The sequence below is a fragment of the Eleginops maclovinus genome, chromosome 2 (assembly GCF_036324505.1).
Source record: "Eleginops maclovinus isolate JMC-PN-2008 ecotype Puerto Natales chromosome 2, JC_Emac_rtc_rv5, whole genome shotgun sequence".
Taxonomy (NCBI): domain Eukaryota; kingdom Metazoa; phylum Chordata; class Actinopteri; order Perciformes; family Eleginopidae; genus Eleginops; species Eleginops maclovinus.
In genome coordinates, this window is record NC_086350.1 from 15,429,159 (window position 1) to 15,457,082 (window position 27,924).

The 27,924-nt window shown below is 38.7% G+C and overlaps 2 protein-coding genes across 3 annotated transcripts; both read left to right on the top strand.

Moving 5' to 3' along the window:
* The first annotated feature begins 4,994 nt into the window (after positions 1–4,994).
* LOC134882456 (muscarinic acetylcholine receptor M2-like) lies at positions 4,995–12,519 on the top strand. Its single transcript, XM_063910148.1, has 4 exons — positions 4,995–5,106; positions 9,362–9,585; positions 9,784–10,647; positions 11,438–12,519. The coding sequence occupies exons 2-4, from the start codon at positions 9,415–9,417 to the stop codon at positions 11,747–11,749; spliced, it is 1,347 nt and encodes a 448-aa protein (XP_063766218.1). The 5' UTR covers positions 4,995–5,106; positions 9,362–9,414; the 3' UTR covers positions 11,750–12,519.
* Positions 12,520–15,033: 2,514 nt separating this feature from the next.
* LOC134880386 (S-adenosylhomocysteine hydrolase-like protein 1) lies at positions 15,034–24,258 on the top strand. Of its 2 annotated transcripts, none has more exons than XM_063907323.1 (16): positions 15,034–15,282; positions 18,231–18,342; positions 18,792–18,929; positions 19,032–19,132; positions 19,520–19,622; positions 19,725–19,819; positions 20,431–20,537; positions 20,611–20,727; positions 20,813–20,876; positions 20,962–21,050; positions 21,172–21,242; positions 21,326–21,420; positions 22,008–22,106; positions 23,129–23,197; positions 23,947–24,025; positions 24,134–24,258. In XM_063907323.1, the coding sequence occupies exons 1-16, from the start codon at positions 15,034–15,036 to the stop codon at positions 24,256–24,258; spliced, it is 1,713 nt and encodes a 570-aa protein (XP_063763393.1). The 2 variants fall into 2 exon arrangements, with proteins under 2 accessions (XP_063763393.1, XP_063763402.1); XM_063907332.1 differs by lacking the exon at positions 15,034–15,282 and adding an exon at positions 16,407–16,481.
* Positions 24,259–27,924: the final 3,666 nt, after the last annotated feature.

Sequence of the window (27,924 nt, forward strand, 5' to 3'; positions counted from 1 at the left end):
CTTTACATGTGATTTCCATTGCAAATGGCCTGCATCATGCAAACTAGCACAATATTTTTCCCTGATCCAAGTGAACATGGAAAGATTTTCCTGTGCATGGGCAACACTTGAGCAGGATAGGCCATTAGGTCAAACCCTGATTCTAATAATCATTGGGAGGTTTTCATAAGAGGGGTGTGTATTACTGTTGCCATGACACAACCATGCCACAGCACTACAAAGTAACAGGAAATCTTTTCAGTCTTTCAAGAGACTCATGAGTGTGAAATGAATGGTGAGACGAAAGAGCAGCAAGTCAGCAATATGAAGCTCATTATGTCCCATAGAGATCCAGGCCTCCAAGTGGGACCTATTATCATGTAGGTGTGTGTGTGTGTGTGTGTGTGTGTGTGTGTGTGTGTGTGTGTGTGTGTGTGTGTGTGTGTGTGTGTGTGTGTGTGTGTGTGTGTCTGTGTGTGTGTGTGTGTGTGTGTGTGTGTGTGTGTGTGTGTGTGTGTGTGTGTGTGTGGGTGTGTGTGTGTGTGTGTGTGTGTGTGTGTGTGTGTCTGCTGCAAATAATTTGTTTGCTATTGTTTAAACATCAGTCAATTAATTATTTGAGATTAAACATCACGTATAACTCTATATTAAAATATATGATACGATATGTTTAAAAGATCAATTATTGACAGATACGCAGAGATACCTCGTTTAAAAAAATATATTTTTTAAACATTATATAATATCATTAAATGAATAAACAGTACAGAACCATTTTGTTGGTGATCATCTGTGGACCGCTTTAAAGTACCTCTCAAACTGTGTATACCAGTTTGTGTACTTTCAAAGATAATGATTCTACTGCACAAATATGAATTATATTTATTTAGTGTTCTGCATTGTCCTGTCTTTGTTTTATCTTACATATCTTTCTGAAGTCAATTTCTGAAAGGTATTTCTTATAACTATGTTGGTTAAATTGACTTAACATGTTTTACTTAAAAAGATCAATAATCACAATTATTCCAGGATATAACAACAGCATATTGACTCACATCAGCTCTGTGTGAACACATATAAATGTCTCAGGAGTCATCATCCAAGAGTCAGCGATAAACAGAGAAAGATCAAGGAGGATATTCATAAAATATTCTTGATGCCATAGACCATCCTTTAAAAGAGACACACACCCACCTCCCACTTTGCATTTATAATAATTAAGTAACATAATGCCAACTCAGCCATCTCTATGACAACTTAGCAAACTTCATCAGCTGTTGGAGAGAGATGCTTTGAAAGCGTCAGAAAAGCCTAACCTCTCAGACTTTGGTAATATAGAGATTAAATGGAAATACATACTCAACCTGTTCCATTTACTTAGATTAAAGATATTCTGTCTTTATCATGCTTTATAGCCCAGATACTATAGCCCCACTGATGTGACAAGGGACTTTTGTTTGCAAATGGATGCATGATGGTTAGATCACTTCCAGTTTTAAGATTTGGTTAAAAATAGTGAACACTTTTAGATTAAATTCTAGTTTTTACATTCAGCCAATTGCAAGCAATATGTGTCTTTATTTTCACTTTATAATAACGCAGTGAATGTCAAAGGCTTTGACAGTGGTCTGTAAAGAAGAGACTGCACATTTTGAAGAGAGAAGAGGGTCACATTAGTCCTCCAGGTGGCAGCAGAGTCATGAGGCAATCAATCAGAAACCTCACCAGTGTCCAAAGAAAGGATTTTAAAATGGGACTTTTGTCTATAAATTAAGTAAGTCCATATGACACTTAGAATTTGTGTCACTAGATAATCAGAAAGATCAAATGATTTAGTCCATGAAATGTAAACTCTTAAAGGGGTACTCTGTTGATTTTACACATGAATTCAGTTCATTCATCAGTACTTGGACTGTAAGAACAGTTATATTATGTATATATTTTTCAGTCAATTTTGGGTATTTTTATTATTCTGTCTATTTTTAGTACCTAAATTAAAGGAAAAGTTACAATACTTAGTTGTTTAAGTAATTCTTTACCACTAACTGTTATCATAAGAGCAAAATGTGTGGATTGATAAACACGGACTAGAACACAGAGTGCTCTTTTCACCGTTTTAAAGCAGGTCCATTATATATAGGTTACTTTACTATCTGTTAAATCTTATCTTTAAAATGTTCATTATTGTGTCTTCAGGTTGGAAATAAGTCAACAGTCAGGCTGTACATGAAGCAATAGCGGAGCGTTGCTCGACAGTATCACCATTCATTTGGAGATAACATTATTCTCTTCTGTCAATCAATACGAAAAGATAGGTTGGGAGTGTAGTCATTATCTATAGCCCAGTGTTGGCCTCTTTTACAATTCTCATTAGAAAAATATATATTGTGCCCACTGTTCGACAAACATGCTTTTAATCCTGGTTTCGCTTACCTTCCACCACATTTAAAACCACTTATTAAATAAAGATGGTAGGCGGGAATTACAAATGTCCTTGTTAATGTTTTATATAATAAAATAGTTTGTAAAAAGCTTTAGTTGTATGAATTTATGTAACTTGGTATCGTTTTGTGTTTTTAGGCAGAATAACATCATTCAAAAAGGATCAAGGACAAATCTCGAGTTGACAGTATTTTTTATCGTGCAGAAGAGAGAACCGTTTTTTCATCCAGATGGTTCTAACAGTGTTTGAGGATTCTGACAACTTTGAGTATTCACATGTCATTTGTTTTTCAAGAATACAGATATGCAGTTCTGTGACTGGAATCCATGGTATGTACAGGTAATATCAGTGCCAATAGAAACTGTTCATGAACACAATCATGATTTAAGATCTTTGATGCGTCTTCAGAACAGGAGTCACGATTTGTATGTCACGATTAGCTTCAGGCCCAGAGAAGAGTTACAGTAAATGTCTGTTTCATATACATTATCCCATTAACAAACAATGTAGTATACACTGTAATTGTGTAAGCAAAGAAAAGCATGCAGTGTGACATTTAGGTTTTCTGAATTCCACATCTTTGTTGACAACTGTATGCACCAGTGAATTTCAGAAAATGTGATGCTGCCTTGTGTTGGATGGGCATTGTGTGTGGCCCTCCACCATTCAAACATCTGCTTGGGCTCTAACTAGATGACCTCATTTCCTTGCAGCCTTAAGGCTTCGTTTCATAGGATGAAAGAGCTTTATATAGCTGCTTTTTATTTTTTATTCCTCGAGTGCTTAGAGTGGTCGATGGCAACTTTTGAATAGTGTTCCCCTCACTCTGAAGACACTACAGATTAATATAATTTATTATGGACTTGTGCTTTGAGATTTGAACTAACAAGGACAAGAAACAGAGAAGGTTTGAACATGTGTGGATAAAAAGTAATGAGGATGAGAGAGGTGAGGGGCAGTGTGCAATGGGTGACAGCTTTTATCACTTGCTTTTCATTAACATACAACGTATGCCCTGCAGCAGGGCATCTCTATGGTTTCTGTCTGCCATCCCTTTAACCCATAACACTACTTTTTCAGCCCATTAACGTGTGAAACAGAAAGTGTTTTTTTGTGGTTCGTCAGCTTACGTGTTAGACCACAGAAAAAAACATCTGATCCAACACTACTACAGTTTTAATGACTTTTAAACAGTCCACGTACAAACATATGCAGACGTGATTTAATGTGCTTGCGAGGAAGCTTTTAAATGATGTTACCATGCAACGACTGTACCACCCTCACAGATTACTCATTCAATGCTGAGTTTTGGCTCAAAGACGGCAAATAAAGGTCTAGCTCAATAATAAGGTGACAAATTCCAGTGACGAACATCTATTAAGTTCAGAAAATGAACATGTAATATCATAAGTAATGTTGTACTGGGGGTTATGTCCCACAATATAGCTGTTTTCGAAATATATCCCTATTTACAGAAGTAACTCTTTATAAGAAAGCAAAAGAGTGTGTTTCACAAAATATTCAACTATCCCTTTAACCCATTTGCAATTCATGTAACTAAATAGCAGAACCCAATTCAAACTTTATTTAATGCCTGTGTTATCATGCATCATCAGGTTAAGTAATAGAGCTCAAATGTATTTTCTCTCTTTTTTTATATTTAGAAATAATAAGACATGCCAGATTGTTTTTTAAATTGGAAGAGAGCTTCAAGGAGACAGGAAACAAAACATACATGTGGAAACACAAGTCATATTGATTTGTGTTCATGACAAATCGTCAAACAGAAGGAGAGAAGCTCAGCCATTAATGCACAAACACATTTTTCTATCACATGAATTAAATAATTACTATTTGATATGAAATTAAAGTAATAACGCAGAATATAAAATGTGCAGAAGTCTTACACAGTTTACATTTTATCCAAGCAATTTAACTATTAGACCGAAGTTGATCTGATTAGTGCGTCATTAGTCTGGACCAAGCTCAATTAATCATCTTGTCTTTTCTCATATCAGATCATCAGGACTGTGCGGTGGCACACTCCTCATTTTCTTTGCAATATTGTTTCATGGAGAGGGACCATTATTCTTTAAGGTAATTCCATCAAAGTAAGGTCATCCACCAACTGGGGCACACTGCGTCACAAGTTTGGTTAAAAGGTCAAAACAACAGAGTCCTAAAGGTTAACGTCCTACAGCAAAATAACAGTGCAACCCTCTTTTGTCCTCCTTTTAATAGTGCTTTACCATTTTATCTAATGCCACAGCCACTCAGACCTCTTCACATTATCTTTTGTAATGGAAGATAATATAGTGGGTTTGTGCTGGAGAGACCAGTGCTTTCCATGGTCCTGAAACAAACATCTCCTCCATCTCTGTCTGACTCCGTCTCTCCTTTATTAAAATGTCCAACCCTGGCTTAAGGGATACATCACGTCTAATAGCCCCCCTTAACCCCTCCCTGCCTGCCAGTCTCTCTTTTTGTCTCTCTCTAACACTCACACAAAAAAAAACATGCACAAACACACACATACACAAACACACACACTGGTTCTTGTCAGAGGAGGGGCGACATCAGCGTTGGGTTACTCTCTGCTTCTCTCTCTGCTCCAGTGTCGTCAGAGGTGAGACTAACATGGAATAAACTAAAACATCTCCTCCATGTCAATCCCAGCAGACACGGTAAGATAACATTTCTCTGTGGATTTATCAAACTGCTGCAAACAAGGACACTTGACTTACTCCATATTTACTTTGATAAATGTTTAATATATAAATGAAAGTCAGAAATTATTTTTTTATTTTGCTGCAAATTAGAAAGATTGATTTAAATGTTTCTTAGCGTAACTGAACCATTTGTGTAAACCATATAAAAAAAACACTATGTAAATATGAAGCACTATTATGAGAACAATAAAATATTGATGAACATGTCATTAACAGACTAAAGGGAGGTTTCAGGAATAGAATGAATGTTAACTTAAATTATATTTAATGTTCTACTCCACACATGATAACATCCTATTTCAGTTGCGAGTATTTGAGGCTGGAACTGTAAAATGTTTTATTGTTCACTAAAGGCTTCATTAGAAATGGTTATCACCATTTCAATGCTGAAAGGATTCTATCAGCGTCAGATCTTTCTCTGGATTCCCCAGTCTCCGTGCTGCAGAGGAATCCCCCTGGTTACACATGTTTGTGTGTAAGAGGAGATTAGATTTCAAACAGGCAGCTTTCCTGGTGAAAAGTGCAGGCCTACGAGATGGCATCAAGCTATTCAGTCTTTGCTCATTAACTCTCTTAGTCCTGTCCCCTGAGATGGAGTCCCTCAGTGGCCTCTCTTCTGTTAAAAGTGAAAATACTTTTATATTCTTGTTCCTTTTTGTGTCACCTCCTCTGTACCTTGTTGTTTCATATTTATTTGTTAGTCCTTTACACCCTCGTCACACTTCGTATTTAGCTTTTCTGTACTTTTTTCCTGGCTCCATCGCAGTGCTGCATTGAATATTGAGTGGTTTTCTCTTCTCTCCGTTACACTGCTGTGCGAGTCAAAAGCTCAGGCTGATGTGAAATGTCCCACTCTTCAGATTCAGCACACAGTTCTCTGAAATCACAACAAACACGTGTTGCAAACCTACTAACAGTTACTTGTGCAATACATCAGAACCCTTTGCTTCAAAATACTGAAAAACATTTTTAAATCTGTCAAATGTTACTGTTACGATTACAACAATTGCTCAGTCTAAGTAGTGTGTGTTTAAGTCCATTTATCTGATATGCATTGATATATAGTATGTACGTTCTTTGCAATTCCATGTTGAATTGGATTCCCCTTTAGGAGGATGTTTGTTCAGAAAAAAATATAGTAAACAGTTAAAGACATTTATGGGATAGAAATCGCTTTTCAATGAAATAATTAAATGTAGCAACACTTTGATCCTGCAGTCGTTAAACCGTCCTTTTGATGAAACTGTGTACTCTATGTAACGTCCGCTCTCGGCTCTGCAAACAAGCCTCTTGTTTCACCACCTCACCTGTCTTTCGTATGTATCGTTCATGATATCATAGACAGTACAGACTTTTTAAAGCCGTGCTCACCCAGCCAGATGAGCACTACTGTAAGCTAGAGGCATATTACCGGTACAGCTGTTGCAGGCAGCATCTGCTCGATCTAATTACCACGTTTCTGTGCCTGTCAAAGAAATACTGTTTGCCTCCGTGACTCTGTCCAGTAGCCCTGGATTACAATTAGGGAGGTTTAGTAATGTTGGTCTTATTAGTTTGGACCAACCAATGCCACATCAAATGGTAACTACAGACTATTAAACAGTTTGAACTGACAGTTTGTTTTGTGGTCCAAATGTTCATTGCAAACTGGTGCAGCAAGGCCCTTATTTGTACAGCACCTTTTAACAAAAAGACAATTTATAGTGGTGAGAACTACTAGAAGCCCAATGCTATGGTATCTATCCAGTTTTAAACATGTTTAGATATGCTGAGCATTACGATAACATTTAATGTGATTTATGACCTCTTTTCAACTGTACCTTATGCAGTTAGATGTCAACATCTGTTTATCTAAAAAAAAATTGGCACATTTCTGATTTATTGTATTTCAAACTCCCTCTAGTGGACTGAACAAGCAATTGTTACCAAACGTATATTTTTTGTATTTGCAATACTAATAATTGAAACTACCCTCTTTCATTTTTTCCCCACCAATTAAGGTGGCGTTATGTCAGGGCTGTGATCACAACTTGTTTTTGTTGCCCTCAAGTGGCCAACAAAAATCACAAATTTTAAGTAGTTCTTTTTACCTGATCGTTTTTCTGTGCTTCATAAGTATTAACACATAATTGTAATTGCTTATTTATTTAATAGGATCAAGCCATTGCATTATTTCACTCTAAATTCTCTAGAGACACACTTTATGTCAGTCGTTAGTGCTAAATGACTTACTCCCACCATAACCCTAAGCAAGTTTTTAAACCTAAGACTAATTTTCAACTAACCCTGATATTTACATTATTACAAATATTATACTGTTTCTCTAAATCTTCAGACTCATAACTTGAAGGCTGGAAAATATACTTAAATTAAATTAAATTAACGCACACACACACACACACACACACACACACACACACACACACACACACACACACACACACACACACACACACACACACACACACACACACACACACACACACACACACACACACACACAAATGCACACAAACACACACATGCTCACACCAGCTCTTTCTCATTTGCTACAGAAAAGGCCCAGAATGGGTCTTTGATGAGTAGGTGATGGAGTTAGAGATGCTCTAATGAAGTTTCATCTGGCTGTAAGAGCAGGAAGGAAACATCTCTCAGGTACAGTATGATGTTATCATGCGGCCTAATGGAGTCACTTACATGGTTTTAGGAGAATGCAAAAACCGTCATGGTCTCATCTAAGTGTCTTTACATTGATTTTCTGATCAGAATACACCAGTTAATCACATTGCTATGCTGTGCTTATTGTAAATCTATTCCTAATGTTTTTGGGTTTTTGACATAATAGTTCCCATAATGATACTTTGCCTTAATCATGGTGTTTTGTTGACTGTTTGCTTGGCGTGGGACGTTGCGAATACACAACCTATGGCATATACAAATTAACAGGTATCTCCGTACGCGTTTAATATGTTATGTATAGGTGCTTTAATCCAAGGCACCATGAATGCCTTGATTACCAGCGTGGGGGGCCCCGAGTGTAACTCTGTGTGTACATTCATTGAAGCAGTATTTTGTAACCCTAATATTAGGTAGTTTCAGTGCCAAAGAAACATTTCTCCTTTTTTTCTCCCACTCAGAAGGCAAGAAATGTTATTGCTCATAAACCCTCTTAAGCCTCACAGATTCTGCCCCCGCCTCACATTAAAAACAGTTACATCTATTAAGGTTGGTTTGGATCTGTCTCAAAGAGCAAACAGAAAGCACAAACAGAATCCAATTTCTGAACCGGGCTAGCAGCTTTGATATGAAGGGACTCCTCTATGTCTGCAGGATCCAGATTATTACTTGACATTTTTATATTAAATCTCATGCATGGATTAGATACTCCCAAAGGGCATTTTGTGACTTTCAAGTTCGAATGTGAAATTTAACAAATCAACTCTGATCAAAGTTTATACTTCCAGGTCCCTTACGATAGGGGTGGGGGGAAATTGATACAGTATAGTATCTGGATGTGTTGGCAACATTGAATCAACAACCTGTTAATGACTAATATTGCAATTTCATTTGAATTGTTATTTGGCAAAAATGGTTTGTTCAGTCTACCGAAACAGATGAAATATGAAGCAGACAATGCCTATTCGCAGTTGGAATAAAAATGTATTAAAACAAAATGTATGGCAATTCAATATATTGCAAAAGTTTGAAATCTCAATAAAATTGTATTATGGGGCATGTAGGGATTCCCACCCTACTGGAGAAGAGAGTGGTTTCGCAAAGAAATCATTCATACGATGTAAAATAGGCTCAAACCAAATATTAGAATCCAAAATGATTTAAAAATCACTCTACGCAGCATCTGATACCATTAAGTCATCAGCTAGTTGATCATGGAATAACAGCTGATTTACAGATATAAGATTACACAAACTGTCTCGATTTCATATTTCTAAGCTGTTGTTCCTGATATGTGTGTGAGGGACACTGTTGTATATGTAAAACACAGCTGCTGCAGCTTTATTTGCTCACCTGTCTCCTTCGCACCGTGAACTCAAAACAGTCAAACACCTGCAAAATGTTTACATGCTGAAAGTTACGCATAATTTGGCATCTGTGACTGCAGACAGATGAAGCACACACAAACATCACAAAAATCTAAAAAGTTGCAAAAAAAGAAGCTTAATACTTCACAATGTTTTGTGTTTTCCAGGTATTGTACGGATATGATTCGAGCCTGAGAAAGAAATCCATAAACCAGCCAGTATGGAGACTCTGAATTCCTCCAAAACCACCAACATCAGCAGCGATGATAATGGCAGCCTCTTCTCTGCAAGCCCGTACTCGACCGTGGAGATTGTACTCATCATCCTGGTGGCCGGATCCCTAAGTCTGTTCACTGTCATTGGAAACATCCTGGTCATGCTCTCTATAAAGGTTTGGGTTTACTTGTTTTGCTCATTAAAGTCTCAAATATCCACCTCTGGACACTTTGAAAAGCACTGCCAGATATAGAGATAAGAATACAGCCAGCTCATGCAGGGTAGTAATCTAATAGAAAATGAGAAAACACACATCACTTGGTACAAAAAAAGATTAGCATCTGACAGCCTGCCCCATGTTGTTTCTCTAAAGGTAAACAGGAACCTGCAGACTGTCAACAACTACTTCCTGTTCAGCCTGGCCTGTGCAGACCTCATTATTGGCCTCTGCTCCATGAACCTCTACACAGTCTACATTGTGATTGGCTACTGGCCCCTGGGAGCTGTGGTGTGCGACCTGTGGCTGGCGGTTGATTATGTTGTCAGCAACGCTTCAGTCATGAACCTGCTCATCATCAGTTTCGACCGTTACTTCTGTGTCACAAAACCGCTCAGCTATCCAGCGCGTCGCAGCACCAAGATGGCGGGTCTGATGATTGCTGCGGCCTGGGTCTTGTCCTTTGTCCTGTGGGCCCCGGCCATTTTGTTCTGGCAGTTCATAGTGGGGGGGAGAACCGTGCCGCCAGGTGAATGCTACATTCAGTTCTTCTCAAACCCTGCAGTGACGTTTGGGACAGCCATCGCAGCATTTTACCTACCGGTGGCCATCATGATCTACCTTTACTGGCGCATCTCCAAGGCCAGCCGCAGCCGCGTGAAGAGGAACACTAGGAAGCCGTCAGGGGCCAGTCTGGGGGAGGGCCCCTCTCACAGCCAGGAAGATGGATGTCACAACAACGGCATCACAACTGGAGATGCTCAGGTGGAGGGTGAGGATGGTAAGGAGAAGGAAATGCTGCAGCAGCAGAATGGAAACGGGCGCAGTCATGAAGAAAGAACCGATCAGGCAGACTCCACAGAAGACGGGAACCACGCTTCAACGTCTAAAGACACTGCTGTCCCTGCTTCATCTCAGAAATGTTCATATGGTGAGAAAAAGACAAACCAAACTCAGCCACCTTCTCCTGAGAACTCGGCCGCTGACAGACAAAGTCTGACCGCAAGGAACCTGTTTAAGGTAAATTTGATTACTGAGTATAAGTGTGTCCAATAAAATGAATATGACTAAAATGTTTACAGCTCCAGGATCTAGGTATGGAACTGTCGGTTGCTCCACCAATTTAGAATCGGAGGATGAAACCCTAGATAGAATCGGAGGATGAAACCCTCTTTATTTATCACATACATGCACACAGCAGAGCACACACAGTGAAATTGGTCCTCTGCATTTAACCCATCCTAGTACTAGGAGCAGTGGGCAGCTATTGTGCAGAGCCCGGGGAGCAATGGGGAGGGGGGGATTGGAGGTGTCTAGTGCCTTGCTCAAGGAGACCACAGCAGGGCCTAGGAAGTGAACTGGGACCTCTCCAAGTAGCAGTCCCCCTTCCATATTTTCAAGTGTTCGGGGACTTGAACCGGCGACCCTACGATTCCCAGTCCAAGCCCCTACTTACTGAGCCACTGCTGGACTGACTGAGCCACTGCTGGACAATTTACAATTTAGAGCAGACAGAAACTTGATTGATTGATTATCTGATTGTCAACAATTTAGTCTCTGGATCTTACAAACATGAATCAAGCAAGCCATTACATATATTACCGGACAGCCCTCTCGCAACATTAGCTAAACATCACTGCAACCTGACTCAATAACACTAACTGGGTTTCCCCTTTAATTGTACACTTGAAAGGACATCGGCACCATGACAGGTCAACATTAAATGTCCCCAAGTTGCCAAAAAAAATCAATTGGTATCCTTTAAAAACTTTAAATAAATAAAAGATCCTTCTTCTTTTCCTTTGTCCAGGTGACAAAGCAGAGTGCTGTGGCAAAGTGGAAAAGGAAGGGTGTTTCTTCCAGGGAGAAAAAGGTGACGCGCACCATTATGGCCATCCTGGTTGCTTTTGTAGCCACATGGACGCCATACAACGTCATGGTGCTGATCAACACCTTTTGTACCATCTGCATCCCAAACTCACTGTGGACCATCGGCTACTGGCTCTGCTACATCAACAGCACCATCAACCCAGCATGCTACGCCCTCTGCAACACGACCTTCAAAAACACCTTCAAGCACCTGCTCCTGTGCCAGTACAAAAACATACGAACAGCACGATGAAGGCCAACAAGCTTACTCGTGTTAGTAATAAAACTAGTGAACCGAGATGACACCAATGTTAGGGTGAACGTTGTTAATATATCAAGGTTTTCTTATCCATTCTGTGCAATCTGTTTCTATTTAAAATTGTACAACTGCCATTACGTCAAATTGTACCACACAACTTATTTTAAAACTATGTTTTTTGTATTATAGTTCTTAAGGAATTCTTGAGGGGGATATGGTGTATTGTAAAAATGTACATTTGAGTGACTTTTTGGCTTTTATATTTTCCTCTTTGCTCCACCAACACAAGCTTGTGCAGTATGTTGTTTAACATGCAACCTCTTTTTACCCCGACAGTAAAATTGTGGTTAATGTGATAGTTTTTTGGACAAAGCAGTGATATTTATAAAGTCTAGTGTAAAAAGAAGATAATATACCATAGAAAAATAAACCGTATTATTGACATAAATCATTTGTGCAGTAAAAAATCTGCATAAAATGAACAATCTGAATGACAGCTGTAAATTGTTGTGTGTGTGTGTGTGTGTGTGTGTGTGTGTGTGTGTGTGTGTGTGTGTGTGTGTGTGTGTGTGTGTGTGTGTGTGTGTGTGTGTGTGTGTGTGTGTGTGTGTGCTTTCTGTCTAGCTAGATTTGTCATATGAAGATAATGACATCCGTGAACCATGTTGTTGTGAAATGAGCCCCACTGTAGTGATATCTCTCCATAGTACCCCTCTTTCATGTACAAATACATGTTATACAAAAATAAAAGAGATAATAACATAGCCTAATGCAGTGTGTACGATCTGTGTTTTTATTTAGTGTTGTCAAGATCTGCCTTTGTTTTCCCGTTTTATTTTGAAAAGTGTTCACCCCCAGTTATGTCTGTTTTAACTTCCTGTCTCTGTGTTCCCCTCCTGTTTGATTAGCTGATCGTGTTCACCTGGTGCTCCTGTGTTTTTCCTCCCTCCCCACCTGTGTCTTGTCTTTGTGATTACTGTTGCTGGTTTTAAATTCTGTTTCTCTTTCAGTTGTTGTCAGATCCTTGTTGAAGTTGAATGCTCAAGTTGAGAGAGTTTTTGGTTTTGGTTTTTTGGCTTTTTTCTGACTTCATACAATAAAGCACCTTTCTGCACTTGGGTTCTAACTGTTCCGCATGCAAGCCGTAATAAACTATCAGTTTTCTATGTAATACCTCACATTTTGCTGACAATTAAAATGGTGCAAAGTGTAAAACCATAAAGCCTGATTTCTTAGCTCCACCACGACACTTTGGGCCTTCTCATTCTTGGCCATAGCTCTGCTGCACTCCTGCCTGACAGAAGGAACTAGACAGTGCACCACAAAATGAGTGCAGCACTGCCGTAGTGTGTGCCCTGGAAGAAATAGGTAAATACCTGTAAGAAAAACAATGATGCAGTTCAGTGAGTTTGCAAATTCTACGGCGGCTGAATTGAAGATGGTTGACAAATGGCCAGTAACTAGTGTTCAGTCTAAAACAACATCAGGGTTTATTTCCGTATCGGATGTACAGGGAGATCCAGATGCGTTGTAACACTAACAGCAGAATTTGATTGTAAAAGTATGTGACAGTTTTTTTCTTTTCTTGTAACCGCTTTGTTCAGTAAAGTCTGTCATCTCTAATGGAGCAAACAGGAGACTAATAGAAACCATAGCCTCATTCTACTCACTTAGAAGAAGAAGCAAGTGATACATTAAAATGGTTGCTAGAGTTAAGCTATACACCTACAAGCTTGGAAATTGTTTTACTTTTCACACATACTTGTCTCTGTTATGTGACCTCAATTCTAAAAAAGAAGTGAGAAACATTCATTCTTCTTTTATACTGATAACATGATCACAACACCTCACTACGGACAGTTTTATAGCCATCTTAATTTAACACCAGAGTCGGAAATTCCTGTATCAAGTAGATTTGAGAAAGAGTGAAAGATTCAGTATTTGCTCCCCCTCCCATCGCTCCTCCCTCTGGACTGAGATTCATAAACCTCTCCTGGTTCAGACCCAAGAGACAGGGCAGAAGGAATCAAACTGAAACCCTCCCAAAGTCTTCAGAGAGAAGGGACTAAAGGTCTGTTTGTCTCAGCCTTGAAACTGTTACACCCTCTAGTGGAACAAATAGTATGTCTCCTATTGATACTCCAACACTACATTCATTTGTTTAACATTGGGGCTCTGTAAGTAAAACTAGGAAAGAAACACTTAAAAATATGATCTTTAAACTACAGTATGTGACCACAGTGTGTTTGCTAGACAACCACAACAGAATAGTCAAAGGATTTAAAATGTACCCATCATAATGGCTCATACGTAACCCCGTCTAAAATCTGGTTTTCAAATCTGATGTTTCATTTCAGATTTAAAACAATGGTTAGGGGCCCATATTTACATTAATACGGCTTTGTTTGCTGTTGTCATCCTTAAGTTCATACTGGCCATAAAGAGACAACTTCCTAATGGAATTTCAATGTTATGGGGGTAGAAAAAATAAAGTCTTCGTTCATCTTTCTGTTTTATCTGCAGTTCAATGAGAAAAAAGCAAAGTGGGATTTCTAAAGCAAAACATATTACAAATTACGCTCATAAATTAACATGACAAATGTTTTAGGACAGTATTATCTTTTAAGTATGACCTTATTTGTAAAATGATTTCAACTCAAAGCTTTAATGTAAGTTATTTAAATCCTGATAAATACACCAGTTGGATATCAGTGTGCCTCTCGTCTTTCCCCCGACATAAAGGAAGGGGGTCGATCATCATGCAGCCACTGTTGATGCTGGTAGGTTGTAATGTAAACAGCTAACCGTGTTTGTTTATAAAGTATAATGTCTCTGTTTGCATTGCACATATGTCTTTGTGATCAAAGCGATTTGAGCTAATGTTGTCAAAAACAACACAAAACAAGAAGCGGCCCAACAGGTATAAATGCCTGAGGCTTTTAGGGCTTTGCCTTAACATTAACAGAAGACATTTCAGCACAAAATACAGTATGAGTATAAAACAGATTCTACCTAAAGGCTTTTTGATTGAAGTGAGTTTCACTACATTCCCCCTCATCCAAAAGGCGTCCTCACATCAATGTTTACCCTTTACACACTGTACCCAGATCTAATGATCTACTTTACATTTAATCAAAGTAGCCCAAAAACTGCTGCTGTTTAGAGTAAACAGATGCCTTGCAGGAGGAATATCAGATGTATGTGGGCAGGGTATGGTCTGCTGACAGATCACCAGAACAGGAATCGTATTCACATCATTCCTGGCTGCCAGTGGAGTCATGGCAGAGGAAATAGATCAGACACTGCCACTACCTGATGAATATCCTGCACCATGTGAGGCTGTGGTGAATGGAGACGCAAAGGAGGAAAACAGCAAACATCACTCAGTAAAATGCAGCCCCAATCTGCTGCTGATGCTCAAGGCAGCAGAGAGCAGGAGGACATATCAGAGTGGGGACAGAGACAAGACGGAGGTGTCTAAATCTGGGACAGGAGAGCTGGTGACTGAAGCTCAGAAGACTGACATGGTGAGAAGCAGTTTTACTGGTTTGTTAGACCTGTCAAGATATTATACATGCTGCATGCATTTATAATAAGAACCGTGCATCGGCATATACTTAGGCTGTTAATGAGTTTAGTTGCAATGTGCAGGCCTCTATGAATGTTTGACCGGCACTCACACATAAATATTTCTCTCATTTTGTGTCTTTGAAATGACAGAGCAGAATTAAAGGGGAAGGGTGCCCATTTCACACATCAACGTCCGTTCACAGGGGTGCATTTGTAAAAAAAAAGTTGTATAAAGCCTTTTGTGTTTCCAACGGGAGGTGTGTGAAATCTGATGCCTCAGGTGAAGTCACTTGAGACAGCTTCAGATAAAGCTGGTGACCACACAATTAAGAATACAAAAACGTAGGAGTCATGAAAGTGGGAAGAAGTGAGCTTATAAATCTCTGTGGCCTGCTTTGCATCTGTCATAATTCGATCACAGAAGCCATTATTTAACAGTTTTTACAAGCTGTGCTATACTTTTCATGAAGGGTTTTCAGCTCATCATGTGTAAAATCACTGGAATGTGTCTTTAAGACGCTGACAGTAACCTTGCACAGCTGCAGAGAAAATAACATCTACATTAATTCTACATTAGTCCGGCTCTATTATTTGTTTACTTAAAGAAACCTACAATAAGCTGCTTGCTGTGTCCCTGAATGCAACTATATATACAATATTATGCTTGTGTCTGTTCCCTTTGCTGCTTCCTCTATTGCTAAAGCTGCACTCTTCTTTATCTATCCTAAAAAAACTCTGTCATGAATGTATGTTCATGTCCAACATTTATTATTTAATGTATACCCTGAGAGCAGAGTGCACTTACACACTCACTTCCATCTGTGGCCTCAAGTAACACTTCACTGAGCTTCGGTTTCCTTACAACTCTTTTCTTCTCTTCACCTCTAACCTGTTCACTTATATTTTCCCAGAGTTCTCCTCTGTAAGCCTCACAAAGAATCCATTTATTTATTTTCTCTTCCCACCTGGGCCTGTTAATGGGTGAAGGTGTGGCATAAAGCGTCACTGTGTGAACTCTCACCAGCATGAGCGTGCAGCTGTGCAGAGTTACTGCAGTCAGTGTGAGAGCCGCTCTGCCAGCATGAAGAAAGTGTACAGTCTAGTGAACATAACTAAAGCCAAGGACCAGGAGGCCGTGCAGTCCATCTGCATTAAGGTATCACTGCTTTTGTTTCAGAAGATGTTTCTCTTTGTTTTTCCTTTTAGAGGACAGCGAGTCGGGTCTGCATTTTGAATTACCATGAGGTTGTTTTAAATGTTGGCAGTTAAATAAGCATTTAGAAAAAAAACCCAGCCCATTTCCTTTGGTTTTATTGACTATTACTAACAACAAATAAAAGCACAAAAAGATTACAAAAAATATAGACTTTTCAGGTAACAAATGAATGCACAATTGGTTTCCCACAGGGATTTATTTACACAAAACCACTTTGATCTAAAATATATAAGCTTTTATAGTACCTTATTTAGTTGAACTTCCACAGTATCTGGTTGGAACGCTGTAAGAGATGGTTTTGTGAACATTAGGTAAACTTTCCGACTGCCTAAAGTCACAGCTTAATGTCTTTTATGTTAAAGATCAAGCAGCTGCTTAAGGGAGTAGCACACAGCGTTCAAGACATTGTTATTTAAGTGAGCAGTACTGAGAAGAAAAATAAAGAGACATCTCGGGCCAGTGCAAAAATCCTTTTAGCAAAGTGGAGCAACTGAGACTTTACTCCAATACTTTATCAGCAATTGAAATCAGAGGATTATAAACAAAACTAATAATGATTGACTTACGTGAGGCATGTTAACGGTGCTGAATCTAACTGAAGTCCCATAGAAAACCTCATTATAAACGCTGAGGAGCAGTTCAAATATATTTGCTTGTAACGTGGATAGGACTCGTGTTGTTTCATAACGGTGATGAATGTCATTTTGTTACACATTATTATACTTACAGCAGTTGAATGACATACAAACGGACTGAGGAATATATGTAATTCATGAAGCAAATGCAATTAGCTTTCAGAGAGGCCTTGTCACAGCAGAGGGGTCAAAGAAAGGGGTCTCTCATTTGATTTTTTTTTACAGAACTTTCATTGTTCAAGTTGTGGTATCTTCAGAAAGAAAGATGGTACTGGTTATGGGTTTTTATATCAGATCAAGGTTTTTGGCATTTACGTGTTATTCTGGTAACACTACCAATTCATGATGTGAGATAACCTAGATTATATCAACATGACAAGGGTTAGTTTATCCATTCAAGTTCCTTTAATGACACAAGGGACATGATGAAACAATTTTAACCAATTGGGTAGCACTTGGTGCAGTAAACAGCTCTGTTTGTGTAAAACAGAGATCATGCTCAAATTAAAGATTGGATCTAGCAAGGTGTAGGAGTATGGTGTACATGCAGTATACCGTCACTCCATATTAAATCATTATTGAGAGTAGAGTTTCCAACTTAATGATCCAAAAAACCTGCAACCCCTAAAGCTCCAAACTCTCAATGCATATTTTTGGGAGGTGGGGTCACTGAGGGGTGTGTCTGTTCTTTTTGGAGCTGGACTTGTAGCTCAGACAGCAGAGTCAGGCGAGCAGCCAGAGAGCAAACATGGAAAAGTGGGACTCGTGTGGCAGCAGTCCAGCCTTCACACAGCCACAACGGATGGTGAGACAGCAGCAGATAGAGGGATAAGAATGGAGACGAGAGAGTAGGTGATAGTGAAATAGAGAGGGTGTCCTTTACAAGAACGACTGCTGTGAAGGGAGCTGATGTGCAATTTTGACTTTCAATACATCAGTTCTGTTTCAAGCATGAATTTGCTAAGACTTTATGGTTGTGACCTGCAGTCAATTGACAACCGATTTCCTCAGTTTACTATTTCATGTTTTTGTGTCTTTTTTTTTGGCTCTACAGCAAATACAGTTCACTGACCAGAAGCAAGAATTCAACAAACGTCCCGCCAACAATGGTCGTTGCTCTTTGTCTCGGTCCATCTCGCAGTCGTCTACTGATAGCTACAGTTCAGGTAGGCAACATGGAAAACACAACATACACACACGCTCTTAAGTCTGATCACATGTCTCTGATACATACACTTAGCTGGTTATGATCCCAAGACACGAGAACCGCAGGCCCCGGGGATTATCCTCGGTGCTTTCTCCTTCAGCTAAGCCTTAATTAAAAGGAAAAGTCTCCTGAAGAATTAAGCCTCTTTAATTTGGTCCTAATCGGCTCTGTGATCCTTTCTCAAATGTGCCAATCACTGCCAGAGTTTATACAGACTTCAAAGGCTCAGATAAAAACAGTCACCTAGCTACAGATTGACTCCAAACACACAACCAACACTCGAAAACCCGAGCCGATTCATAACGTTTAAAGCTGTCAACAAACCATGTTTTTTTTCTCTTTCATACTTCAACTTACGGCTTTTGGACAAGACATTATATCAGATTGTTTAAATACAATTAATTTCAGCGTGCAGTGACAGCTCTGAGGATGAATCCTCTCCCAGAGACAAACCTCAGTTCACCTCAAAAGGCCTTTCTGACTTCTGCATCAAAAACATCAAGCAGGCTGAATTTGGACGCAGAGAAATAATGATCGCAGAGCAAGGTAAAGCTGTTTTATGTCCTCACAAGTGGTAATGATTATACATTTATATAGCAATCATTCAAGTACCAAATTGAATATGATTTGGTGGCTGCTGTTATTCAGGAATGCCAGCGCTGATGATCCTGAGGAAAAGAGCAGGAGAAGAGAAACCTCTGGCTGGAGCCAAAGTGATGGGCTGCACACACATCACACCACAGACAGCGGTCAGTTTAATACACACACACACCATTTGTTATTTGATCCCAGATTTGGCTTTTAATAAACTAATAAGTAAGATGAGGTGTCCCTGTCTGAGTAGAAACATGAAAACAAACTGCTCCAGAAAAAGTTTTTCGTGAAAATGATTGTGGCTTTAACTTTTTGGACACATTTCTGCCCAATACTACCACTTTAAAAATGTAAGTTCAGATATACTGTACAAATCTTTTCACAGCAATTTGCCATTTCTTTTTTTCTATATTTTTAGTTATTTCACATTGTGTTCACGATTTTGGAGTTTTTACAAAATTTCTATATTTGTTTTGCATTTTCATTTACCTTACTTTGTTTATAAATGCACCATTTTGAAATAAAAGTATTGTCTCTTGCAGGTGTTGATGGAGACCCTCTCTGTGTTGGGGGCTCAGTGCCGCTGGGCAGCCTGTAACATCTTCTCCACTCAGAACGCTGTGGCTGCTGCTCTGGCTGAAGGAGGTACGGCTGTCTGCGTCACCTCCTCCTCCAATCTGGCTTATCTGCTTTTCTTTCAATCAAGTGAATTGTTTAATTAACTGATTGATACTCTCGTTATCTCAGGCATCTCAGTGTTTGCATGGAGAGGAGAATCAGAGGACGACTTCTGGTGGTGTATTGACCAATGTGTCGGAGCTGAGAGCTGGCTGCCCAACATGGTACTGATATCAGCAGACGGGACTCGTCATTCATTTTAAGATTTAGAAGGCAAAGTTTGTAGATGACAGTGACATTTTTGTGGCATTTTACCAGTGGTGTTTAACAATTCAATTAAAAATCAATGTGTTCTAAATTGTGTACAAAAAACTATTACTACAAAGATCTATGTTGTGTAGTTATTTTAAAAAGCAATCACATTTTTCTTAGTGAGGGATTTTTTTTTGTGTTAAAGCAATGTATTTTTTTTCTTATTTTCCTTTAAATAGTGTTCATAGTCTGCTCCAATAGTGCATGTCAGACAAAAACAGTTGCAATATATCTCTCTACAATAGCAAGGTGTCTTTCTGACTATGAATTAAATATACTGTTCTAAGATGTGTGATTTAGCTATTCAAGGCTTTGAGTGTCACGTACTAAAATGTATTTTACGTTATTTGAGCTACAGCCCGATCTCTTAAAGTCAGCACATCGGATAGATTTGCATAGTTAAGTTTAAATAACATCTATGTTTTGTTTGGGTAAACTGTGCCTTTAATGGCGGTGTTTAACTATTACTGTTAGAAAGTTCTTAATTGGATGTAGCTTATCCAATCCCCCCCCCCCCCCACAGATTCTGGATGACGGAGGTGACCTAACCCACTGGATCCAGAAGAAGTACCCGAGCGTTTTCAAGAACTTGAAAGGCATTGTGGAGGAAAGTGTTACAGGAATCTATCGGTGGGTTTCACACAAAACTTGATGATGTTTCTACCTTCTCCGCCTCACACGTGTGTCTCCCCTCATGTTTCAGGTTGTACCAGCTGTCAAAGGCAGGCAGGCTGTGTGTCCCGGCGATGAACGTTAACGACTCGGTGACTAAGCAGAAATTTGACAACCTATACTGCTGCAAGGAGTCCGTACTGGACGGGTAATAAATTATCTTTTAAACGTATACAGTTGGAGCACTGGTAAATACAGAGCAGCAGCTTCACCATGTTGAACTCTTCTGTCAGGTTGAAGAGAACCACTGACGTCATGTTTGGAGGAAAACAGGTGGTGGTGTGTGGATATGGGGAGGTCAGTAAAGCTCCCAGCAATGCTGTACATTGTGACTTACTGTACATTTAAGCATCTCTACCATCGTCTTTTCTTTCTCCTTCAGGTTGGCAAAGGTTGCTGTGCTGCACTGAAAGCGTTGGGTGCTGTTGTCAATGTCACAGAAGCGGATCCCATTTGTGCCCTTCAGGCCTGGTATGAATAGAGGAAGCTTTTATCAGCACAGATGTAAAGTGTGTTTGACACTTTCAATGGCATATTGAAGCAAAACATCAGGACTTTAAAAAAGTGTGACGCTCTTTTCTCTCCCCCTTAGTATGGATGGCTTCAGAGTCATTAAACTGGGTGAAGTGGTTCGACAGGTGGACATGGTCATCACATGCACAGGTAATTGATGTTCTCTACAAACTTAGATGAGCTCTCATTAAAGTAACAAAATAAGTTCCAGGTTGATATATCTGTCTCTACAGGCAATAAAAACGTGGTTGGGAGGGAACATATGGACAGAATGAAGAACGGCTGCATAGTCTGCAACATGGGACACTCCAGCACTGAGATAGATTTGGTATGAACTGTGTGTTTATGAATGTGTTTTTATAATGTACGATCCAGTTCTTATTGAAAAGTATTTTTTTTCAATAGCTTCTACTGTATTTAATGTGACCCAATGATTCCAAATCAATGCAATAATGTAGTACTAAACTGGATGAGTGGGACACACTGTTTTTGTTAATCTAGTCACTGGGTCGCATGACATGGAAGTGATCGAGAATAAATTAATATTTTTAAATATTTATGTAAATGTAAAACACATTAGTAAAAACAGGTGTGGCACAGTACATTTCTTTATTATTTTCATCTAAAATTACCACAATGGGGAATTTCACACAAAGGAACACTACAACCATGATTTTTAACACTAGCTGGTTTTCAGAGAAAAGGTACAAAAAGGGTTTTATCTTTTTTATCTAGTAACTACAGTAAAGCTGTAAATACACAATATTGACCTCTGAGGTCTAGTAGAGCAGAAGTATACATCTGCATAAAATATATACTATATATCATATGTACTTGAGTAAATGTACTTGGTTAGATTTGACCACCAGTACATCTATAAAAATTAAGCTTTTTTGTGTGACTCATTTTCTTTAGGTGAATCTACGAACAGCGGAGCTGAGGTGGGAGCGTGTAAGGCCTCAGGTGGATCATGTTATCTGGCCTGATGGCAGGAGAATCATCCTGCTGGCTGAGGTGATGATACTGTTATTTACACGAGCACTGAGGGATATCGTGCTGTCTGTAAACCTATATGTTAAATAATAGCCCCACAGTTTACTCTGAAACAGGATTACACAAACAATAAAACACTACATTAATCACCTGACCTCAGAATTGATTTAAATTATTTCAAGTAACACTAGCTTTTTGCACAGCTTACAGGTCGATATATTGTTTTTTAAATGTATCTCTTTTGTTTTACTTTTCTCACATAGCATCAAGCTATCCCTGTTACCCAGCATTTTTCTTCTATACAATGACTCTTAGAAAAGGTTGAGCTACACAGACCTTACAGAGAGCTGGAAATGTTTTGCTATCAATGTTTCACTAACTGGTCAGCTAATAGTTAGCCTAACTGACATTTAACTGACATCTTACTGACCCATTGAAACATAATCCCATTCCTGCATATATACGATGTTGAAATAGAAAAAAACAGAGAAGCTTAAAGGTTGAGAGAAATGAATAAACAGAAAAGAGTTAGACGGACCTGGGCTGACTGGTGTTTGGTTTTGTCCGACTGCCACAGCTCTGTAGCTCTCTGTTACAAGCTGAAGTTAGCATGCACTTGTCAGCATGCACTGGCACCTTGCATTGGTTAGCATGCACTGGTTAAACTGGAACAAAACAAGTACTGCAGATCAGACAAAGACCCATTAAAAAGTGTACGCTCTCTTTCATCTGCGTTTAAAAGTTACCTTGACAAAGTGGCCAATAATTCTAAGTAAGGTGAAGCTGGTTAACTTTCTAGACTCAAGCAATGGTTTCTAATGGTTTCTAGATTTTTTAAATTGACTTGAAAACTCTTCCTTGGCATTACTATGGTGGCCCTGAAGGTCAGAACAGAGCTTAATGTTGAGGATTTGAGCACCAGGAACAGATTTAACTGATCGCTTTTAAAGTATGCAGCTCCTAATTAGTTCAGGTCTGCAGCAGGAGAGCCAGAAGGCTATTCTACATCACAGTATGTCATTTCCTTTTTTATTTTCTCTCAGGGCCGTTTGCTTAATCTGAGCTGCTCCACTGTGCCCTCTTTTGTCCTCTCCATCACCGCTACCACTCAGGTATATATGTTTTATGTTATTTACATTAGAGATTTATTTAGAAAAATAAAAGTCTTCCATAAATGTATTTCAGAGGAAGTATTGTTGTGTTAAAGGAATTCTTTACCCACAAAATAGCCATTTGTTTGTTAATTTTATACACCATGTTACCTTGATTTTTGTCCCCACGGCAAACAAACAATATACATTTTAGGAAATTCTTGATGAATTAAAATAAATTGGGGCCTGACTCACATGGACGAGTATTGCACTTGGGCAAGTGTGAGTGTTTATCCAAAAGTGTTTTAAAAGTGATAAATTAGGCCGTCGTATAGCTCAGTGGGTAGAGCAGGTGGCCACATACTGGGTTTGATCCCCAGATGGTGGACCCAGGTTCGAATCTGGCCTGAGTCCCTTTGCTGCACGTGTTCCCCTCTGTCGCCCCGTTTCTGAACTGCACTATATTAAAGGCACTGGTTGCCCAAAAAAATCTTTAAAAAAGTGATAAATTAGACTTTATACTGAGTATACCAGACAAGTTCAGAGAGTTTGTAAACTGATGTTTTAATATAGTTATTCTGTTGTTAAACTCCCTCCATATACATAAATACATGAATAATTTTCTCAGTTTATGCATTCTTCATTTACCATGTATGTGTGAGAAAAACAAAGTTATCTTCAATAATGCGAAATAAGACAAGGTGAGTAATAGATGTACCAATGGTCTTTTTGTGGAAAGTATTCCTTTAACACTTGCTCTTTTACCTCAGGCTCTGGCTCTCATAGAGCTTTACAGTGCTCCTGATGGACGTTACAAACAGGATGTCTACCTGCTGCCAAAGAAGATGGGCAAGTCCTCAGCTTAATTATATATATATATATATATATATATATATACTGTATATATATATTCAATATCATCTTATTCATCAATAATAAAGCCTCTTAAAATTTCAGATGAATATGTGGCAAGTCTTCACCTGCCAACGTTTGACGCTCACCTCACAGAGCTGACTGATGAACAGGGCAAGTACCTGGGCATCAGCAAACACGGACCCTACAAACCCAACTACTACAGGTGAGGAAATATATGCTTTTCTTACACAATTCAAAACACACATGTTATTGTTTGCATCTAACATTGATTTGTTTTCTTAGGTATTAGAACACAAAGCTGTTGTGTACTTGATGTTGAATGAAAACCTGCAGACAGAGTTCTGACGCCCTCTACAGTCTCACCCTGACCCAGGCACGATGTTAAACTGATATTTTGAGTATCTGTTTTATGTGTTTAACTATTCCTGGTTATGAATGTTAGTATCAGTAATTTTTTTTCACAGTGAATTTTAAATTGAAGGTTAGGAAGTCAAAATAGTAAAAAAAACACAGAAATTCTGAATGGGGATATTTATTATATTGTTCTTAAATATAATTCACTAACTGGAACAGCAATCGTTAATGTATTTTTAAGAGACCACAAGTAGACCATTGTACGTGATAAGTTATGTAATATATTGTGCCCTTTAATCCTTTTGTATACATTAGCGAGTTTACCTTAAACTATATTATAATCGTTAATCCACCAACAGTCTATAAATGTTCCTACTGAACTTGATCATCATTATTTGTTGAAATATCAATTGAGAGTAAAGATGGTGTTGTTTGATATGTCATGTATAGTTGAATCAACAGCTGACCATAAGAACAAAGGAATGCCAAAATAGATTAATTGAGTTAATCCTCTAATAGATAGTTAAAGTTACTGTAAGGATTCATACAATATTACAATAAAAAGCCGATTTAGTCATACTTGATGCGTTTCCCAACTGTAAAAGTGTCCCTATACATTTCTATTAAACTCATCATATTTTCAATGATTTATGGTCAAGCCTAATGGGGCGAAAAATGTAAAAACTTGGTTGCAATTAATTTTAAGAAGTTTCATAGAAATTCATGTAAAACACCATGTTATATATAATTGTTAACAATACAGCTCTGGAAAAAATAAAGAGACCATTTCAGCATTATCATTTCCTCCTGTTTGACTATTTATAGGTATGTCTTCGAGTTTGTTTGTTTTAAATTAATGACAACATTTCTCTGTGTTGGAATTCAACAGACACTGGAATGATTGCCATACATGTAGAGATAAAGATTTAAGAGAAATGTCGAGTTTATATACCTTCTGTTTTTTCCAGAGCTGTATGTTTTTCATGAAATAAATACATTTAAAATGTTAAATCTCTTAGTTATTTAATGACATAAGACATGGTTTTTACATAAATCCCTGTGTCAAGTGTTATGAAAGTGAGCTTAGTATTCAACGCCGCCTTAAAGCCGAGCAGCAGGACCTACAGCTCTACTGAAGAGCCTCATAAAATGACTGTTTGCCCACTAGGGGGCGCAACAGCAATTTCGTCTTTGAGTGAGCAAGCTATGAGACACAAATAAAAAGCTAAATCCAGGATCTTATAGCAGATGGACAGGGTTGTGTGTGTGTGTGTGTGTGTGTGTGTGTGTGTGTGTGTGTGTGTGTGTGTGTGTGTGTGTGTGTGTGTGTGTGTGTGTGTGTGTGTGTGTGTGTGTGTGTGTGTGTGTGTATCCTGAAGATAATCTGCAGGGTGAAGAGGTCAACTCACCTAAACACAGTAGGCCTTTTTGACAAGAACATATTGTAATGCCACAGCAGCTGAAACGTGTAAAAAACAAATTAGAACAAATTAAGTTGAATTCAATCCAACTTTATTAATCCATGAAGTAAAAACAGACATAGGTCAAAAAAATACAAGCAACAAGAATGATAGCTTATTTCCATTACGCCAACCTCTCCTCTGTAGTCTAAGGATGATTTTCTTACTGAGATGTGTCTGAACCTTTTTTTTCATACTGTTCAGTCCCAATGCAAAAACAAGGAAAACATACAAACACGGCCACTTTATTTTCTCTCAGTTAATATTCTCAACACATTTTTTTATTGCAAGCTTATTGAGGGGTTCCAGTAAGACCAACTTTACTTCAATGATCTATTAACTATAGGCTGCAAGGATAATAAATGTATGTTCTTGCATCTTCATACAATATTTGAAACTGTAATACAGTATGTTACAATCAAGCGCTACAAAATAAATCTATGATTAAACTATTTAGAATAAGGTTGATAGATTTGTCAAAAATGGAAAAAGTAGATAAAACAGGCCAAGGTCAAAGGTCAACTGCACCACAGGTTGTTGTTTCCTCACAGTCTATTGTTTACTTTGAACATTATTTGATGGCAGCCCACATCCAGCCTGCACACATCATTCCCAACCAGTGTGAAGATGTCGTCATATTTTATTTCAGGCACTTACAGGCAAGGTTATATTTCAAATGTGCTTGTCTTTCCATATGTTTTAATTCAGTTATTGAATTGAAAATGTGTATTATTTTAATTTGGTTTTAATTAGCAAAGTTTTTGATTCATACCAGATCCTCTGAGACTGACAGTAGCTTCACTTGCTGAATTAGCTGTCTGTGTTAGTTTTCTTTCTTGCTAGACACTACGTAACACATTTATCTGTTTTCCTTGATTGGTGCATCCTGTCTGTCTCTGATAATGAAGTCCTATAAATACCCCCTGTCCCTGGATTACTGTAATCCAGTCTCTCTCAGTTTGTGTGTGTGTGTGTGTGTGTGTGTGTGTGTGTGTGTGTGTGTGTGTGTGTGTGTGTGTGTGTGTGTGTGTGTGTGATCCTTATTGAAGTAGTCACTGCATTTCTTTTGGGCAGCAGACTAATGGTGAGTCACTAATGCTGCAGGACAACAACAATCTTCTCCTATTATGTAGTGATACTTTAAATGTCTCATTCCATTACTTTTTTCGGCATTGACAATAAAAGACTCAGGGTTTGTAATTTGGGCCAAAAGAGGCAGGAGTCCTTCATCTTCTTTAACATGTTCTCTAAAATATGAACTTCTATGTTAATAATCTGAAGAAAATGACACATGATGTTTAAATTTGTGTATAAAACCTTTAATATAACACACAAAAGAAACAAAAGATTGGTTGAGACAATAGCAATTAAACAGCCATTAGTATAATAGATGAGATCCATCAACTTCCACACCCAATCTAATCTAATGTGTGTGTGTGTGTGTGTGTGTGTGTGTGTGTGTGTGTGTGTGTGTGTGTGTGTGTGTGTGTGTGTGTGTGTGTGTGTGTGTGTGTGTGTGTGTGTCCTGGGGCATAGCTGCTAATAATCCATTGGTTGGAGATGCATCTGAGAATGACAGATGGCATGTGCAGCCTATACGCTGTTGAACCTGCATGCTCATTTTTAGCAACCAGGAAGTATTCTAATGTGACCACTCATTCTCCTATATGTGTGTGTGTGTGTGTGTGTGTGTGTGTGTGTGTGTGTGTGTGTGTGTGTGTGTGTGTGTGTGTGTGTGTGTGTGTGTGTGTGTGTGTGTGTGTGTGTGTGTCCTTGCCTCCTCCCAGTTAGGGATTCTCCCTAAAGAGCTTTGATGTCTCCCTGCATCAATACATGGTACTAATCACTCGTCCCAGCTGTCAGCGTGTCGGCCTCCCCTTCTTCCACTTAACCTCACTTCCTCTGCAGTCGGCCATAATGGACTCTCACAGCATTTATATGAAACATGATGAACATATATCAGCTGCTGATGCCGCTGACTGCTCAGTCCAACCAAACGAGGTGCATTACCACTGATGTGATTTGGTCTTTTTCCTTCATCTATCCTCTTTTATCCCT

What these genes read in the sequence shown, in the direction of transcription:
- LOC134880386 (XM_063907323.1), top strand. Translation starts at nt 15,034, where the DNA reads ATGGCAGAGGAAATAGATCAGACACTGCCACTACCTGATGAATATCCT. An exon ending in AGAGCTGGCTGCCCAACATG is followed by an intron (nt 19,820 to 20,430) that starts GTACTGATATCA and finishes CCCCCCCCACAG; the next exon opens with ATTCTGGATGACGGAGGTGA. An exon ending in CCTGCTGCCAAAGAAGATGG is followed by an intron (nt 24,026 to 24,133) that starts GCAAGTCCTCAG and finishes TTAAAATTTCAG; the next exon opens with ATGAATATGTGGCAAGTCTT.
- LOC134882456 (XM_063910148.1), top strand. Translation starts at nt 9,415, where the DNA reads ATGGAGACTCTGAATTCCTCCAAAACCACCAACATCAGCAGCGATGAT. An exon ending in TGGTCATGCTCTCTATAAAG is followed by an intron (nt 9,586 to 9,783) that starts GTTTGGGTTTAC and finishes GTTTCTCTAAAG; the next exon opens with GTAAACAGGAACCTGCAGAC. An exon ending in CCGCAAGGAACCTGTTTAAG is followed by an intron (nt 10,648 to 11,437) that starts GTAAATTTGATT and finishes TCCTTTGTCCAG; the next exon opens with GTGACAAAGCAGAGTGCTGT.